We start from the raw sequence: 18,834 nt of genomic DNA, 5'->3' as shown, positions 1-18,834 counted from the left end.
AAGACAATTTTTCCATCGTAAATAATTTTTTAAACGCAACGTTCACGGTGACGGATATGATGGTCAGCCGTCGTTAAAACAGGTACTTACATGGTGCGTATGTGTGCCAGTTCATCGAATGCGCCCTGCATAACGCAGGTAATAGCGTTCCCGTGAAGGTTTCTGCGAAAATGAAGTTCGAGGGACATAGTAAGTACTCCAGTGATACCGTTTTATGAACGGTCATAAAAGTTTCTACTCACAGAGTCTTAAGATTCGTCAAGCCTGTGAACATCTTGTTGTGAACTTCCCTCAGCTTGTTATTCGACAGGAGTCTGTAAACCGGGTCGTTATCTCGTGAGACGGTGATAAGGAATACGCACTCGGTACAGTAACGAATATTGCACGAAAATACATGAAATAATTGCTGGTACAAAAACGAGGAATAATTGTTGGATGCCAGTCTTTGTCCGAGGTATATTGTTTTCGAGTTCGCTGAGAACCGGAGCATAGAAATACAAAATTCTATACGTGTTGCGTGTACAGTGGGTAACAAACGGGTGACCCGTTCAAATTGACCCAGTTAAATTTCTTCGAAATCGTCGATGAATACTAAAAAGTATTTCAAACGAACAAAGAAATGTTATCGCAGGTTTTTCCACAAAGACCAACGTTTCGATGTGAGAAAAAAAAACAAAGTACGGCGGGGCGGGCACGTATGCGGACAGTTCGTTAAATCGATGTACGGATCGAACTGGAATTACTCGTTATTAACGCAACGGGAGGCGGTGAATTTTCAATAAATCGCAGCTGCAGCGGAATCGAATATCGAAAATTGTCGAGGAGCGGGAAGATGAATGCCTGGCTGCGTTCCGGGCTGACGTTGAACTATTAGATCAGTTGATACGTCCGCGTCATTTGCTCGTATCGGATCCTACACGAATATAAAAATGGCTAATACGCGAAATTGATTAACTGCATTTATCTGTTTCGATCTTTCACATAATTTATCGGGGAAACGATGTTTTTATTTCACATACACGCAACGCCCTGCGTGATTGATGCTCCGTGTATTTCAATGCAAGTTTTTACCGCGAAAATTGTGTAAATTGATTTTTCGCCGCTAAACGAATTTAATGAATTTCCATCGCGCCACGTATCGTAATTATTTTTGTATCGTTCGCGCCCGGAAATTTTTGATGAAACCCAACAAAGCGGAATTAAAGTTAGCCTCTACTTTTGTTGACTTTTATTGCACGACGGTATTAAAGGGGGCAATGAGAGCATTGGCCGAGCTGAATGCGATCAAAGGACATTTTTTACCGTCGAATACAGAGGCTTCGACAGAGGCTGCTGCTCTCTAATTTGTTTTTCTTCGGCGATATGCAATATTCTGGATCAGTTCGTGCACTCGTCAGCGCCGAAAAGCACGCGCGAATCACCGCCGCGCCGCTGCCCGACCTCGCCGACTATCTAATTAATCGACCCATTGTCCCGTTAATTGCCTTTGAAAATTAAATCCTATTCTGCTTCGTTAAAGCTCGTTTCAAAGTCCCGATCCAGTTAGGCACAAATAACGCAAGTAATCTCGACGCAGCGAATGCGGATCGTGCTATCCCAGACTTTCTCAGCGGGGTACGTTTCATTACAAATCAATGGCGATTCCGGCGAAATGTTAACAAAAAATCCGACCATCATCCTGCAATTTTCGTTGAATTCCTGTACCAAGGTTGTCCACGGTTTAAATCGGCGATTTCACGATCCTTTTTCGGATTCAAAATTAGAATGTTTCCTACCCTGTCCGATTTTACATCTAATAAAAATGCTACTTTTCCAGAATCTCAATCGAAACTAGTACGTTTTAACCATTTTGTTAAAAATTCGTACCTTTTTACAATTTCTATACGATGGTATTCTCTAACAATTTCTACAAGATGATATTTTAAAATTATTATGAAACAGTATTTTTGAGAATGCACCGTGAAGTGCAGGATTTTTTAGGCTCGTTATAAAATAATAACTTCTGATAGTTATTATAAAAAACTTGCTCTCTGATGATCGCTGCAAAATAGCGTACCGTGGTAATTACCAGAAGGGCATTACTTTTTGATATTCACTGTCAAATATTGATTTATGACGAACTATTTTAGCGAATATTCTTGTTCACTTTTCAGAGATCTACATTTTTACGCGATCCGTAATAGCACCCTGATAAATTCGGCGCCAGATGGATTCAGCCAGCGCATTAAAGTTGCATAAATATATTTAACAGTCGGTAATCCGAACTGCTTTCATAGTTTGCGACTTTTCGCGACGCGTTTCCAACTGTCCCAGATTTCACGGATCCATTCGTTGGAAATTGCACAAAATTCCCTTTCTGTTGCAACAATAATTGATTAAGCGTATAGTGCTCCATTCCGAATTCTCCGCGGTTCTACCGTTGGTCTCCCGAAATATTTCAAATATTTGTTAACAGCGAAAAAGCCATGAAATTTCCAAATCGGTTGTTCATTCGTCCTGCAAAATGAAACACACGGGCGCGGCTCAAACGAATGCTACGAAAAGATGATGATCCGCGCTATCGTACATTTCGACTCTTCAATTTTCATTCCGTTAAATTAATCTTTGTGACTTCATGGTATTTTTCGGGTTATTAAACTATACGCATGTGGTGCAAAAAATGATTCCTTTCAAATCTACAGTATCGTACATTTTAACGTAACAATCCTCGTGTCGTTAAATAAATCAATTTACTCCTGTGCAGTTTTGAAACGGAAAACTTTTTATGGGAAAGTTTAAAACTGAATAGATAAACGAATTAATATTGTCAGGAAAATCTTTTTTTAGTAAAAAAGAAATTCATTTTCGAGATACGGCGAAGCAAAAGCCTCGGACCTGCTGCACTCTTAACCTGTTAGGCACGGCGGAACTTTAGGCGGGGCTGTTGTTTCTCGGTACGGCAGAGTTCAACGCGAATTACGTGTAAATGCAATGTGTGAAGGATAATGCTGTTCTTTACACGAGTACATTGGAATTAAGTGTTTGATGATTAAATTATAATTTTTCTTAAATATATGATACACGCATTTTATCTTTAACAATTTATCAGACGGCATCTGTGAAAGTCACTATAGTGGTGCTCGGTGCCTAAGAGGTTAAACAAGAGAGCACTGGTAGTGCAAATTGTTGAAGAAGGTTTCATCAGTTTCCCCTATCATAAATCCGACAACATTATCAGGCGTTTGGTAGTCTTTATGAGAAGGGGCTTGTTTATCAGTCCAATTAAGGGTCAGTGAAGCAGGCGCGATCAAGCTCGGCCGTCTCGGTAAAAGAGCACATGGTATAAATGAAAATGGAAGACGGTGGTGGACGAGGGTGGTGGATCGGTCGCAGGGAGAACTTACAGTTCGGTGACCTTGTGCGCCCCTTGGAAGGCCGACGCCTCGATGCGTGAGATTTTATTCATCCTGAGGTCCAAATGTTGCAGCTCCGGCAGCTTCTCGAAGAGGCCGTCTGCTTTGATCTTCTCTAGATCGTTGCCGGCCAACAGTCTGCTCGCGTCGAGGACAAAGAAAGGCCAGAAACAAGAAAGTTAGCGTCTCTCCGAACGTCTGATACGCCGGGAGCAATTAATCGCGCACGCCGGGGCGTCGATCCATTAAACGGGTCCAAATAATTTATTTCGAATAATAGCTCGGCGTCGTTCGATCGTGTCCCCCTACCCCTCCGACACACCCCACCGGCCAGGCTTTTAATCAGATAATTATCTTGTCGGGCGATTGAATTCATTTTCTCGCGCCCGAGCTAGCGGTTCGTCTCGATCGGTTACACAGATCGATCGATCTTCCTCCGCTCATTGTTCCCGCGCTTGTAAACAATCCTCTCGTTCCGAGTGAAGCATGCGAATCATGTCAGACGCTTATTGTGACGTTTTCAATGCGCAAGCGTTTCCTATTGTTCGTTCGACGCCGGTATTCAATTGCTGCATATTGTTCCCGCGTCGTTGTATCAATATTTAACACAAGGAAAAATCGGGGAGTACCGAACCAATGTTAGAACCAACATGAAACAGTTGCGTGACTACAGTTTGATTGATTGTTCGAGTTCCATACGATCTGTCATAACTATACAGATAAATTGAATGAACCGCTAATTGGACCACTACGGCAATATCTTTGTTATGAAATCTACTATTACACTTTTCCTTTTGTAGCTTCTCAAATCGACTAGACGGACGATACATCAGCAAATCTTCGTATTTATACTTGAAAATAAAAATAAAAATTCATTGATTGAAGTGCGAGGTACAGGTAACACAGCAAGGTTTAGTTTTTTCTTGAACACTTTTAAAGAGTTAAAAATCAAGGTTCGCAATGGATCGACGCGGCGTTCTAATATATATGCAATAGTAGAAGTTACTCACAAGGTGGAAGTGTAGATCGGCAGCTCTTTCGGTATCGATGTCAGCTTCTTGTTGGAGCAATCGACGGTGGCTCGTTTACAGGTGCACGGAGCGGGACACTCTCCCGGCAGGATGCACTCGCCGGCTCTCTTCGTTAAGAGCTCCCCGTTGCCTAAGTACATAGAACCGGATGTATGCCATTTCAAACGATCCTATCTCTGATCTGCCTTTCCTTCTTACGACCACAGGAACGCACTTTCTTTCGATGAGCCAATGATTAAAGCGATTAAATGGAACCCTGTTCAGCCGTGCGCCTTCCAGTCGGCGACTCGATACGACTCACCCTTAATCATCGATGCGATCGATTTCAACGCGAATTTACTTTAACTTTGATAACGCACAAATTGCGATGATACGATCACTTGAATGCTCTCACAATTTTCCTCGGTTTGTAGATAAAAATAGAAAATTTAATCAAAAAAATTAGAATCGTATTAATTTTTTACTAATAAAATTGTGTTAGATAAATCGACGTATCTTCGTAGTATCCCCTTTGAGAAAATGTTAGAGGTCTTAGGTATCGACTTTTGGACAGGTCAGTTCTTTGGACAGTTTTTAGTCCCCTCGGCGGGCACTATAAATTCTCGAAGCCTTGAACTACTCTTTCTCAACACCCTGTATACGTGATACGTGCCATGCCGGCGAAGTGTTTATTTTCCGGTGTCATTTACTCCGCAGAAGTTGGCGTGCGCACGGAAACAGCCGCGACAGGGGAACGCGATTATATTCTGCGCGGCCCGACGCAATTAGAGGAAATATACAACCGTGAAAAGGAGAAACACGAGCTGGCCCGTTCTTATTCTTGAACACGCCGAGATTGCCGCACGCTCGTCATAACCGCGCCGCTTCTTACCCTCGGCTTGGCCGCCCGCGATTCGCAACAGATTCGCGAGGCTTTGGCAATTTTGAAGTCTGAGCACGCTGCTCTGCCGCATGATTATACTCGCGAGATATATTCCAAATTATTCAATTAATAAATTCGATAAGGGAGGCGCCTCTTCAGAGTAACAGCGACTAGAGATTCTTCGGGTATAATCATTTCGTGGAAGAGAAAGAAAATTAATAGTTGGTGCGTGCCTGTATTCAAGCGATTGGCAACAAAAAGCAAATTACAAGAAGAATTCCAGAAGAATAGGACGCGATATAATATACGATTCTTTGTAACGCCATGCAACAGTTAAAAATTGCAAATATTTGTTTGACGGGGACCTTATAAATCATTTGTTGGCCAGCATGTTAATTCGCGCCCCCTGCATTCAGCATAATAAATCTTCTTAATTAGGCATTCATAGGTGTTACAAAAGAGCGCAATAAGCGGTCTCAAGACTGGATCGCGCACAGGCATTGCGCCGACACAACAGCTACGCGACTTCGTTTGCATTTTAATGTTAATGGAAGTATTATGCAATTGTCACGCACACGTGACAACGGCCTCCCACGGTAAAACCTCGCGGAGAAACGCCGAGCGTGTCGGGTAACGGTAAATCATTGGATTTATTAGAACAAGCTGAACGATAACCGTTTGAATAATCACCGGCGAAAGAAATGATTTACCATCGATATTGAGGGAATACCTTAAAAGGTTAAAGAGTAACTAAAAACGGCTAGCTCGCGGCAAGATAACAGAATTTTAATTGGTCATGATTACAAGGCACCGGCTGCCAGCCGAGCTATTCTCGAACCGTTGCTACACTTTGCTCGCGACGAACGTTACACGAACGTTAAATTTTAATAGATCAATTTCACCGCTAAATTAGGCGGTTTTTATTACCTTGCGCCGCTCCGGCCGCGGCTACGATAATATTAAGTCCTCTCGCTTTTTCCACCCGGACTTCCAGACTGCAATAATTCCCGTCAATTGCCAATCAAGATTTTAAATCATTTTTTAGTGCGATGCTATTTATGATATTTTAATGTATGTTATAACTAAAAATACTGAATTTATCTTTAATCGAGACAAATATTAATATATCAGCTTCTCGCGAACAAATATGTATAGCCGACGAAGGTGGTCGGAAGGGGCGGGTAAAAATCTGGTGGCTAATTTTGTGGTAAAATCCTGGTGAATCGAGGAGCTCGGGAGTTGGTTCTTGGCCGCTTGTTCCCCCCTAAAAAGCTCGGTTGATTAATCGAAGTCGAGCGGCATGGTCAGGCACGCTGGGATACCATGTTAACGTCGCGACGATAAATTTTGATAATGAACAGTAGTAGCGGGGCGATATCATTAAATTAAGCATCGGCGCGATACCGTGCCCCTCCCCTCTCCCTCTTTCCCACCCTGCTGCGTACAGCTCTTTCTCTTCCTCTCTCCCTTTATCTCTTTCTCCCTCCTCCCCCCGCTCTCTCTCTCTCTCTCTCTCTCTCTTGCACGTTAATTGAGTGTTGAATGTCATGTGCTACGGCGAGGTGAATATGTTTATGTATGAGTGTACGGGCGCGCAGGTGATTTATCATCACATTATACGCCGCGTTACAAATTGTCCGCCGCGGTACACGCGCGTAATTATATCGGTAATTTGCGTTCGCCGTTTAATAACACCGGGTGCGCGTCGCGTGGCCACTTTCTCCGCGGGCTTCGTTTGCTCGTGACCGACGCGTCGGTCACCTGGCGACGGTCACGTCGATCTACCTGCAGGATCGATACAGAAACCGACAATTTCAAGTTTCCTCGGAACTTTCCTGCGATTTAATGCGCCACCAAGAGCAAATTAAAATCGATGAAACGGTTCGAATACATTTTGTGTTCGTTACAACATTTACGTAACTCAAAAATTAGAATTTTGTAAATCGAGCTTCAATGTTCTAAGCTTTACGCTGTGCTAGAAAAACATTTGCCACGTAGTGGAAAATTCTTTATTTTGTCGTGTTCAGTGGCGGACAAAAGATTAAGACGAAAAGAAAAAAGTTGGTCAAATACACTCCGTGACAAAAAGATGGCACGCTTTATAAATAAGTGATTTTTATCGACTTCGCGTTATGTATTTTAACCCATCGAGTCCCTTATTCATCAAGTTCAGGCAACCATCAGCACCAATTAGAGAAGTGTCCTGATTTGTCCGTGAGAATAGCAGCGGCACTCAAAAGTTAGCAAACTGTCTATACTGTAGAGTTATTAAAAAATCCCCCGACAGTTGCAAGCCGTTTCTATCGTAGGTAGATAACTGTCGAAGATATCGATTTCGGACCGATTGTCGGAGCTACCTCAAAAGTTCTTCGAACTTACAGGTGTTCGGTGTGTTCGCTCTTCGCTCCCTGACTTGCGCAATTCTTCTATTGCAAGAGGGTGGTAAAAGTCCACGAACGCACTCCACTTGTTCGTCAGCTGTATACCGGGTGTCTCTAAATATCCCAGGAATTATCTCGTAAACGATTGAGAGTACGAAAAAGTTTAACAAGAATAATTTACACGGTCTTAAGTCTGCTACAAGGTGCATATAAATTGTTTTGTATTTGTGACTTTTTCGAGTTACGGAGGCCAACTTAGTTTCTTCAAGTGGAAACTTATAATCTTTTTTTCATAATTAGTTAACAGAGATTATTTGCTGCAAGAATAATAAACCGCTATTATGTATCGTTTCCTCTTATTAAACTTTTTTTTACATTTAATCATCCACGAGATATTTGCTTGGACATTTATGAACGGACACTGTGTATAGAGCGTATCTTGAAACTTCCACAAATTTCAGATGCCAATCATGGATAGATTTTCTGATTGGTGCTGGTTTTCCGAAGCGTGCTCGAAACTTTTGTTGCGCGGCAGCGCTGCAACTCGTTTCTCTTAATTGAGGAACACAGAACGGCTTTTCTCTACCGCTGCCATTTCGGTGCACTTGTAACGTGACTCTCTGACTGCAGCGAAACGCCGAGAGCAATCGCCAGTGATCAATTCGAAATGCGTTTCAATGCCTTCGACAATTCTCTTTTCATCAAATTTTCTCCATTCATTTTCATGAGTCTAATTGGTCATTTGATTTAAGGGCGTTGGAAAAATTCACCGTTTCTTTGTCTAAATCGCGATCTAGTGAATGATAACGTGAAACAGAAACGTTCCAATATACAAGGTGAACTGATTAAAGAATTTGCACGACGCATGAAAATCAATAATACATGTTTCCAGATAGAACGCATACTAAATTATATAATATTAATATTTTTATAGTAATATTTTAATTGTAATTAAATATTTATAAATATAAACGTAATTAATATTACTAGTAATATTTGCAACTATCCATTGTCGATATTAATTACAAAATGGAATAAATGTAATGTAAGTGAGACATATTGTATTGCACAAAAGTCCACAGTCCACTAATAATGATTGATATTCGGTGAATATTAATTTCCAAATACACTACACCAATTTTTTAGAAAATGGATATGGTAGTGCAACCACTGTGCTCCTGGCTTATTTTCGGTCATAATTAACTTTACATTTATCGAAAAAGACATGTTAAAAACTAAGCCAAAGTGATATATGTTATTTGACAGTTGAACTAAATAGAAATAGGTAGATATCGCTAGTCGATTAAACTCGAGCACACCTTGTACATTGGTTCGGCGAGAATGACGATGCTCCGGATGACGTGAAAACATGTTGAGATGTGTTACCGACCTGTGTCCGTGTTCCGGCGAAGCGTATAGAAGAGAAAAATATCGGAAGAATCGAGTCGTGCTTACCCTTACATTTGAACTCGTTTTCCGGCATCGATTTGATCTCATGCTTCTGCGCCCTCTTCGGAGACTTGCACAGAGCCCCCGAGGTCTCGATCGGGTGAGCTTCCAGGTATGCCCTCAGCCAACGAAGATTGCAATCGCAGATCAGCGGATTCATTCCCAAATGTCTGCGAGAAATCGAGGAACGTTTTCAAGTCCGTTTCAAGTCCTTTCTACGTTGCTACCGCTACTACCGGCGCGCATACGATCTTTTTCTCTCGTCGCGGTAGCGTCGCGCGAAATTCTCCCCGTAATTTCCACGTTGACGAAAATTAGGTTAACCCTTCTGCAGCTTAACGCGCCAGCCCTTCCTTAAACGCGACCCCTTGGAAATAATTCCGCTCTAGCGAGCTGCGGAAAATGTCCTTCTTTTTGAAAACCAGACGGAAAATTAGCATCATTTCCCTTTTGAAAAAATCTCCTTTACCCTGTCCGAGATAATTACTTCCAGACGTTGATACAGTAATTTTCTGCGCTTTGTGCCACGCGCTTGTTTTAATCTTTGCCTTTGTTTGCGCCTTTTCCATTCGGGATGTAAAAGTTTTCTTTTCAAACGAACAGAGAAACATTAAGAACGTTCCCATTTTTCGCAAAATTTGTTTCTATGCGATCCAGAAACGCGTATGGATCCAGATTAAATTCACGATCCGTCTACAAATTAATTATTGTTTCTCTCGAATTCTGTTAAGCTGCACAAGCGTTGCTATATAGAAAAAATTAGTTAACCAACGTAGTAACGGATCGAGCAAATCGATTATTAACAACGTTTAACCCTTAAATGCATAGAGTCCCAAAAATGAATCAATAACTTTTTGCGCGGATACCCGACAACAGTTTTGATATCGATACATTTGGCTGAATGGCAGTGATTCCTTTGTCCATTGACTTATCAAAAATTAACTAAAATAATGACATTTGACTTCAATATTTGTATCTTTCTGATGTTATACCAATTGGCGCGCATTTTTGATAGCGGGTTCATTTACGTACTTTTGGAAGTGGATTATTTAGAAATATTTTGGTGTATTCGTTAAACAAAAAATATTTTCTAAAGGTAAGGCTCTTATTTATTAATTTGCTAGTACTTTTGTCAGGAAAAAAAAGGAATTTTTATGTCTATTTTGCATAGTGTACCAAAAATGAATCATTAATATTTTTCAATAAAAACCCTATAAGATATGACTTATAATGTTTTTTAATATTTTTCCCGATATCCACTCATTTGAAATATTATAACCCTAATTTTTAAATAAAATTCATTAATTCATGCATTTAAGGGTTAAAAAAAAAAGAAAAAAAATGGGACGAATACTTATTTGGTAGCCCGGAGCCCGTCGCGATGGTATCGAACGAACAAGGGTAGCACCATTGTCCAGAAAGCTCCGGGACAATTAACAAAAAGCTCGGTGACATGGATTCGCGATTCGATTCGTTGCGGAGTGGAAAGGGGCGTGAGCGCGCGCTAAAGCCGCGGTAATTTGTATAAATTAACGGTTCAATGGCGGGATACAAACAGCGCTTTAATGCTTTGCAGATTGGCGAAAGTTCCATTGGCCAGGGATCTGATGTTGTTATCGTACAGCGACAACAGCGTCAGGCTGGTCAGATCGCGGAACAGATCGGTCCGTATGCAGGATATCTCGTTGGCGTTCAACAACCTGGAAAGGAGATTTCGCTTTGTAAGTGCCCGCCCTTTGGATACGTTCGAAGGGTCGGTCGGTTGTCAAAGATAAAGAAGGAGGAGATTGCGTAGTCAGGGAACTTTACGATAGTCGCGGAGTTTCATCTGGAAAACGGGAACGGGAGACGTCGAATATTAACAAAGGGACGACAAACGTCAAAGACCCGGGAACCGTGAGTCTTGAAAATGTAAAGCAAAGCTACGTTATTTAACAGAACATATTTCTGCACAGGATCTTGGAACTTCAAACGGTCCACTTCATTGTCCTACTTTTCGAAATGGTTTCCAAGTATTCGAAGCAGAGGCTAATCGAGCATTTTCCGATTACTTTTTTAATTGGTTTCGAAATGTAATCGTGGCAATCGCAACCATCGATCGATTAATCCTTGCTAGAATAATTGAATAATCGTGTTCACGTCTGGTAATTTGTAATCCGATCACTCGATAGCGGGTGCGGATCAGGGGTTTCTCTGGATTATTATTTTGGAACAATCTGTACGATTTGAACCGGCAACTGGATTTTTTCTAAAATTGTATGATCGTTAGTTATCGACTTACAGCACTTCCAACTGATGCAGCCCTTGGAAGAAGTCGCTGGGCAGTTCGTTGATCTTGTTTCCGTACAGCACGCTGAAAATCACGGGTCGGGGAAACGTTATTCGTCAATAATCGCGAAACATGTCATGCGTTTTATCTCGCTTGGTTCGCGTACGTACAGTGATTTCAGGGATTTCAGGCCGTGGAACGCGTCCGCCGCCACTTTTTTGATCTGATTGTTGCTGAGGTCGCTGTGGACGGACAAACAGAGAGGATATGAAAGGTTGAACGTTATCGGCCGAACGCCAGTTTCACGATTTTAATATGCAATCCCAGAAACGGATAAATTGCTAACGTCACTCACATGCTGCGCAGCTTCCGGTACGGGAAGAAAGCTTTCGGCGGGATCTCCGTGATTTTGTTCTGCTCCAACCGGCTGTGAATGATCGAACAGGCAGAACAAATAAATTAACAGATTGCCGATCGCTGCGCAGGCTGTTTCGCTTTCGTCGAGCAACAGTTGCCAAACGAAACGAGTTCGGTTTTCCATCGACGGATTCGAGAGCGTCGGAATAAACGGATGCAATTATCGAGACAGTATTCGAGAATGCGCAATACGCTCCACGTATTTTTGTTGAATTTCGTGCAGTGTAATTAGTCGACGGGTAATTCTGTTCCAACTAGATTTTCCATAATAATTAATTTAAGCTCTAAACAAAGTTTTCCTTATGCAGAGTTATTACACGACTTTATTTCTCGCATTAAGAGTTTTATATTGAAACAAATTCGTACTATTTGTATTAAAATATGCACCGAAGTTTCCAAATTCTATTCTCGATTTCGAGGCCTAGTGAACGCCTGTCCGACAAAAAAGGAACGCACCGAATTTCCCGCGAGGGAGTTTGGGGAACTCGGTGCAGCGGTGCACCACAGTGGCGTGGTTAATTGCAAAGTTAACATCAATATCGTGTCCCGAAGTTCATGGCGACAGAGATTTGGCAACTGTGCGGGAAAGGCAGTAGACAAACTCGTTTACGAACAGGTCGATGGTGTCCTCGGGAAGGTGGGTGGGCACTTTCGTCAAAGAATTCTCCCTGCAGTCGACAGTACCTTCGGCGCATTTGCACGGATGCGGGCAGTGCGGTTCCGCGCTGCACTCGGATCCTGCGCGCTCAACCGGACCCGAACACTTGAAATCTTGCTCCTTTGTGGAAACGAAAGGATTTTTAGTCAAAGGTTATATGTCAGGTTTATCAGGCGTTGAAAATATTGAAGCTGCTTCAACGAGTGGTAGTTTAGGATGCTCTAAAAATCGGTCGAAACACGAAGATAATTACGAATTGAATGTTACAGACGGATATTTTTCTGCGACGACTACTAAATGATTCGCGTACCTCTATGTCTGCGATATTTTGATCTTTCAAATGACCCGGCGAGGTGCAGCGCGTGTGTTGACCCAGACGAGGATACGTTCTTAAATGTCGCGCCAACCAGGCCAAATGGCAGTCGCAAGCTAATGCATTGTCAACTAGTTTCAGCGTTCGTAAATGCGACAAGCCGTTCAGCATTTCCTTCCCCAGCGTTGTCAGTTTATTATTATTCAGCAATCTGCGAATAATGAACGAAAATAAATTAGTAACTGATATACGATTCACTATAGGAATCTAGCATCCCCAATTCCGTTTTTATCAAATGTAAAACTCTCAAGCATTGACTTAGTCGTAGATTGAGTTAATTATTGGACTGCAGAAATAATCGCCCGCGTCGATTGTGATAATTATACGTTAGCAAAAGGTTCGGTTTTAAAAACTTCAATTCTTTTCGAAGTTAATACGCGTGCTGATATTCTTCGATTCTTTTTAGAGGCAATAGAACATTCTTTAATTCCCTTCACCTATTCGATATTGCCATAAAAGCTTTGATCCATTTTGCAGAGAGATTTTTATTAAAGCTACAAATTCGGTAGAAAAAAAATCGGATTTTATCCCCGTATACTCCTCCACCGAGGGAGACTGAACATCTATCGATCCGGTTATCGGGTTTAATTTCTAAATGGTGCTCCTCGAAAAAATATTTCCGATAAATATTTCATTCGCTTACAGTATCTCCAGATCCTTCAGCTCCCTTATCGACGCTTCATCTATGCAGGTCAGCACGTTGTTGTCGAGCAGCCTGGAAAATCGAATGATTCATGAGGGACCCCTCTCTGAATTCCACGGCTTCAAAATTTCATCGACATTTTATATATCCCCGTCGAGTTTACCTTCGATTTTCTATCAATAAGTTACGCTTCTACCCCCTCCTTGTTACTTTCCTGGCTTCGATTCCCGGAGCGACTGGATCTTTTTATATTTTAATATCGCGACAGAGTCGATGGCGGATTCGAGGAGAAACCGTGCTACCGTAAAAACCCGTAAAGGAACAAGAACGGTAATTAATTATGGACCGGCCCGAAGAAGGCAGTAAAGCAAGAAAACGAGCACCGTGGAAACGAGCTTCGAAATGTCCATTTTATATTCCTTCGGACTATCCTTTTTATGCCGGCAGAGAATTTTAAATTAAAGCGGAATTAGCTTGTCTGCCATCGACATGTCCGACCGGGTTGCGATACGCTACTTAACTGACAGCGTTATCGTTGACCTATTCCACTAGCGTAACTCTTTTTCGCCCGTGCCATCCTCTAATTACGCGGTAGAACAAAATTATCCGATTTTCCGACGTTTCCACCGTAAATACCGGATACCTACTACATGTCGATTCAAAATTTCAATGGTTTGATTCGGTCGAATGTAATTTCATTCATTCAAATATCACTACCATGTGCTGCCGTTTCGTATTTTTAATTAGAAGAGATGGATACTCACAGGTGCTTCAGGGTTGAAATCCCTCTGAGCGTTTTCGGTCCGATCGTGGCAATTTGATTGTGGCTGAGGTCCCTGGAACAGATATCGATAAAATATTTTCTATTGAAATACCTCTTTTAACCCCTTAACCTACGATTTAGTTTCGAAAATTTCGGGCCGAAAACGTATAAAAGCTCGCGCAGATGATCGGGCCAATCGTAAATATTATATAATCGTAAATAAACTTTTTGTAGTAGTTGCATCTACCACAATTATTACATCACGTTGTAACTACTGATCAAATATTCCACAAATATTTATAACTTTAGAAGGGCGCCGCCGCTAATATTCATATTTGGCTCGATCATCGTATTACGGGTTATGCCCGTAATATTTACGTCTGAGCCGATCATCTACTACGGACTATGTCTTGTACGGTTAAGTGGTTAATTCGACGATGATAAATCGTCTCAAGTATTTGAAACGAATTCAAACAATTTCTAGAGGCAAATCTTGCATTTCGTCAAATCGTTCTACAAAATAATTGTGCAAGACATTAAAAGTTGTCATCACCGCGACATAGCCACCATAGGTGTCTGGCAATTAACGCGAACAACTTTTATTTTGTATAAAAGTTTACGGTCTAGCGATAATGAATTATCCGGCAAAAGACAAAGAAAATCAAGGCGCCTGAATATTTTAATCTCGTTCCTGAAATCCCGGAGTCGGGTGTCCAAAATGAATTTAAAACATCGCGGCGAGCTAACAATTCCGGAGGAAGAAACGACCGAAGTGAAAATGAAGTTCTCCGGACACACGGTGGCCGTCGCGACGCGTTGGCTCACTTTGTCCCTGTCTGTCTCGAGTTCGCTCTACATTCGTGGTAAATTATTCAAAAAGTTTCCGAGTGTCACAGCGATCCTATGGGCGCCGTGCCGGCACTCTGGGAAATTGCGGCCGACTCACGTGTGACCGTGTGCACGTGCACCGGTCACGTGGCCGGACTATGGATTCTTTAAGGTTTCACGGGGTCGTTACACCGGTAACGAGTGACCATTTCCTACGGCCTCACGTGACGGCTCGGTTTCCTCGGAACCGAAGACCCGTTTCCCTCGTTTCCATCGTTTCCACCGTTTTTCCCCGCACTGTGCCGATGAATATTCAACGGAGAATTTCGTCGGCTGGTGTACACCTCCGCCGACGTTTCATTCATGCCGCCTTTAACCCACTGACGAACTTTCCTCTTTTTCTACCATTCCACCACTTTTTCATTCACCGCCCTTGCAAGTTTCACGCAAAAATTCTGGAAAATTCTGCTTCTTAATTCTTTATTTACCGACAGTCTATTAAGGCGGGCTGTTCTGGTAAAAATTAACCCTTTGCCGTAGCATTTCCTCTACAATTGTTATAACTAGAATTTTTTCGATAGCACTAATTTCTTAGAAGAAAAAGGAATTTTATATTTATTGTGTCCTTACATCTACACTCGAATGTTTAAATATTGGTGATGAGAGAATAAAATTTAATTTCTGTTTTTAAGTTTAACGGATAAATATTCGTATATAACTGCTTATTATTATAAATCTCCATCACAAGTCTGACTCATTACAGTGCGGCAAAGGGTTAACCATCACCGGCAATTCTGCAGACAACGTTCCGAAAATTTCGATAAAATTCTGTACGCTGATTCTCCATTACGTGCAAAGTATTTTTGCACACGATATATTTGGAGAAAGAAATTATCTTGTTGCCATTTAATAATCCCGGTCGAAAACGTCGCGGGCAAAAGTTGAAACAAATGGCGACAGCGATAACTTGCTGAACGTATCGCAGCAATTTCTGCATGAAATGTTTAACTCGGGAAGTGTGCGGAGAAGAAGCTTGCACTAAACTTTAAAAAGCCGTATTAATTACCGTGCCGTTTCCCGTTACTTCCTGCTTGCGCAGGAAACGCGCACAGGTGAATTTCCTCTCGGATTTAATTCTTTGTGCGAAACCAACCACCGGCAGGGAAGTTCGATGTTTTTTCTTTGGTGGAACACAGCTTTACGAGGTGTTCGGAAAGAAATTCTGAACTGAATGGGAAAGATACGCGCGGCGGGTTCCATGAACCGAACCCGTGCACTTCCGCGTGTGTATGCAACGCGTGGGTGGTATGTAGGTCATCGTCTGAAAAGTTTATGCGATAACCTCCGTCCTGTATTGTAGTGGCGAGGTAGAATCCAAGCGCGGACTTTCTCGAACGCTAAACGCGAACAATTACTTCTTGACGTTTGTTACTAGATACCGCAAGTGTCTAAAGAAATACTTAACAATTCGTTGCCTTGTCAACGCTCGTTTATCACAGCTATTCAAATAAACGTAGTTATCTCCTGTCAGTTTGCTAATAATTCTTTAAAAATTGAAGATCAACGGTCAAGAATCTTTAGATAAAATGATTAAAATTAATACGTAACGTATTCGAGTTCTTTTCAAGTTATTGTTTAAAAGAAAATTATCGACCTTTTCTTAGAGACAAGGCTTAAGACTCAACTGAAAGAAGTTAAGAAGATTTTAATCGGAGGACTCTTATGCAGCGTGAAAATTGTCTGTATCGATTGCAAGCTGTAGGAGCTATAGGGACGTTTATTTCTTCTTTTAACGATTTCGATGAGTTGCAATCATTAGGCGAAATTAATTCAACCAAAAGGGAGATTGATTTCGAAAATAACAGCGATAATCAATTTTCTATCAACGATATTTTTGGCATTAAATTCTTAAGGTAACTGTTATTTTTTGTCTTGCCTTTCAATCGATCATCGAAAACAAACGAGCGTGGGCCGGGATTCACCGTCCGTCGAGGAGATATTGAAACGATTCCCGATGGTGCAAGACGGTGTTCGTCGTCGAAACGTGTGATTAACCCATCGCGCGATGCACGTAGAAAGCTCGGTCCGAGGTGGTAAGAGGATGAAACTCCGCCGGTAATAAATGGTTTGACACAATGGAAAGGGGCGCGGACACTCGGGCTGATTAGTATCACTCCGTCGTGTAAGCATATTGCGCCGGTTGAAACGCGATACCACGAGTGGCTGGGCTCCGCGGCAACGTACAAGCTTGTATTTACGACGCAATAACATTTGTTCGCTGTACACTTAAGCCGATAATAACCGGGACAAACGTTAGCCCCGTGTCGCTTTGACAGGGCTCGACCAAGTCGTCTCGCGTCGCGCTGATTTAAGCCGCGCGGAACGCATCGTCCGCGAATATTTACGGCCGCGTACCATTTCGTCGCGTAAGACGACGACGATTCGATGACCCGAGCCGGCTCGGTGACCCGTGAAACGATATCTCCGGCATTCCGACTAGCGAAAATTACTGTCTCGCCAACCGGAGTCATTGTCACCGAACGTGTTCCGCGAGTGTCTCGTACCACGGCTGCTTTCGATGCTCGTTATCGACCTGGCCCGACGATAGTTTTTACGAATTAGCGCGTTGCCGCGTTCCTATTCGATGCCAGGCCGTCGGCCAATCGATCGAGCCTGTTGTTAAGCCCATGGGGAAATGCTAAGATTGTATTTACCAACGTTCGAGATCGACGAAACAGTTTCATTGTTTCTTGCGGCATTCTGTTCGCGATTGTTGGTTGAGTTGGCCGATGTACAATTAACACATTAAAGGCGGGGGATCTTGACGAAAGTATGCTAGGTAATGCTTCAAACCACAAAACATACTAAATACAAATGTAAAGTGCGCATGGATTGCGCAATGAGGTTGCAAACCGTACTAATACGACTCCCGCCTTTAAGCTACAGTCGAGATAAATCGTATTACTACGACTCCCACCTTTAAGCTACAGTCGAGATAAATCGTAGTACTACGACTCCCGCCTTTAATGTGTTAAGACAGTTGTACAAGTAAAAGAATCGGCTGCAAAATCCTCACAGGTTTCGACGCAAACCCTCGAGACAATCGGTGGTAAGTGCGAATCTGCGATAACTTTTAGAAAGAGAAGTAATTCGGCGAATAGAGGAGAACCGGGGACAAAGTCGCGAGGGAAGAAAAATATCGCGACTCTTATGATTTCGACGCTATCAATCCGGTTTCGTTTCAGTCTCTTATCGCGTTCACACAAAGCACAGTGGCAGCAACATTCAGGATCGAGCGGCGGCAGGGAGAGAAAGAAAGAGAGGGGAATAGAGAAAGAGAGAGAGAGAGAGGGCAGATAGAAATAGAGAGAGTGGGAGGAGAGGGCAAGGGTCCAGAAGGTCCTTTTGTTAGTTCGAGCGAAGGAGCGGCTACGTCGAAATTCGGTAATTGCTTTCTGGATTGGCTGGAGTGCGGTGGGAGTTTAATCTGTCGGTCTCACGCGCTCCGAAATTATTGAAATGCCGTCGAATTTATTTTAACAGAGAGAGAGAGAGAGAGAGAGAGAGAGCGAGAGAGAGAGTACGAAAGAAATAGAGAGAAAGCGATTGATCTGTACAAAAACAAGCCATATATTATTTAATTAATAAATTGTGGATTCTGACGACTTATGAGAATACAGAGTAATTGCAATTTGAAACAATAGAAAATACAAAAGGATTTAAAAACGTTGGACGAGAGAGAGAGAGAGAGAGAGAGAGAGAGAGAGA

At 42.2% G+C, this 18,834-nt stretch overlaps 1 protein-coding gene and 1 long non-coding RNA gene across 2 annotated transcripts in view; one reads left to right on the top strand and one right to left on the bottom strand.

The window, feature by feature from the left end:
• The window catches only part of Sli (slit guidance ligand), a 445,854-nt gene that overhangs the window by 9,735 nt on the left and 417,285 nt on the right, over positions 1-18,834 (bottom strand). Inside the window, exons 4-16 of the mRNA XM_078181712.1 lie at positions 14,240-14,311; positions 13,476-13,547; positions 12,770-12,983; positions 12,416-12,579; positions 11,740-11,811; positions 11,555-11,626; positions 11,397-11,468; positions 10,672-10,815; positions 9,122-9,285; positions 4,403-4,553; positions 3,384-3,530; positions 243-314; positions 91-162 (exon numbers count right to left, since the gene is read on the bottom strand). Of these exons, the coding sequence (XP_078037838.1) occupies positions 91-162; positions 243-314; positions 3,384-3,530; positions 4,403-4,553; positions 9,122-9,285; positions 10,672-10,815; positions 11,397-11,468; positions 11,555-11,626; positions 11,740-11,811; positions 12,416-12,579; positions 12,770-12,983; positions 13,476-13,547; positions 14,240-14,311 (1,488 nt within the window). The remainder of the gene's footprint in view (positions 1-90; positions 163-242; positions 315-3,383; positions 3,531-4,402; positions 4,554-9,121; positions 9,286-10,671; positions 10,816-11,396; positions 11,469-11,554; positions 11,627-11,739; positions 11,812-12,415; positions 12,580-12,769; positions 12,984-13,475; positions 13,548-14,239; positions 14,312-18,834) is intronic.
• The window catches only part of LOC144470499 (uncharacterized), a 95,056-nt gene that overhangs the window by 37,436 nt on the left and 38,786 nt on the right, over positions 1-18,834 (top strand). The gene's annotated exons all lie outside the window — the stretch shown is intronic.

The sequence above is a fragment of the Augochlora pura genome, chromosome 5 (assembly GCF_028453695.1).
Source record: "Augochlora pura isolate Apur16 chromosome 5, APUR_v2.2.1, whole genome shotgun sequence".
NCBI classification, from domain to species: domain Eukaryota; kingdom Metazoa; phylum Arthropoda; class Insecta; order Hymenoptera; family Halictidae; genus Augochlora; species Augochlora pura.
Note: the sequence above shows the minus strand (reverse complement) of the source record. Positions and strands in the feature narration are given on the sequence as shown.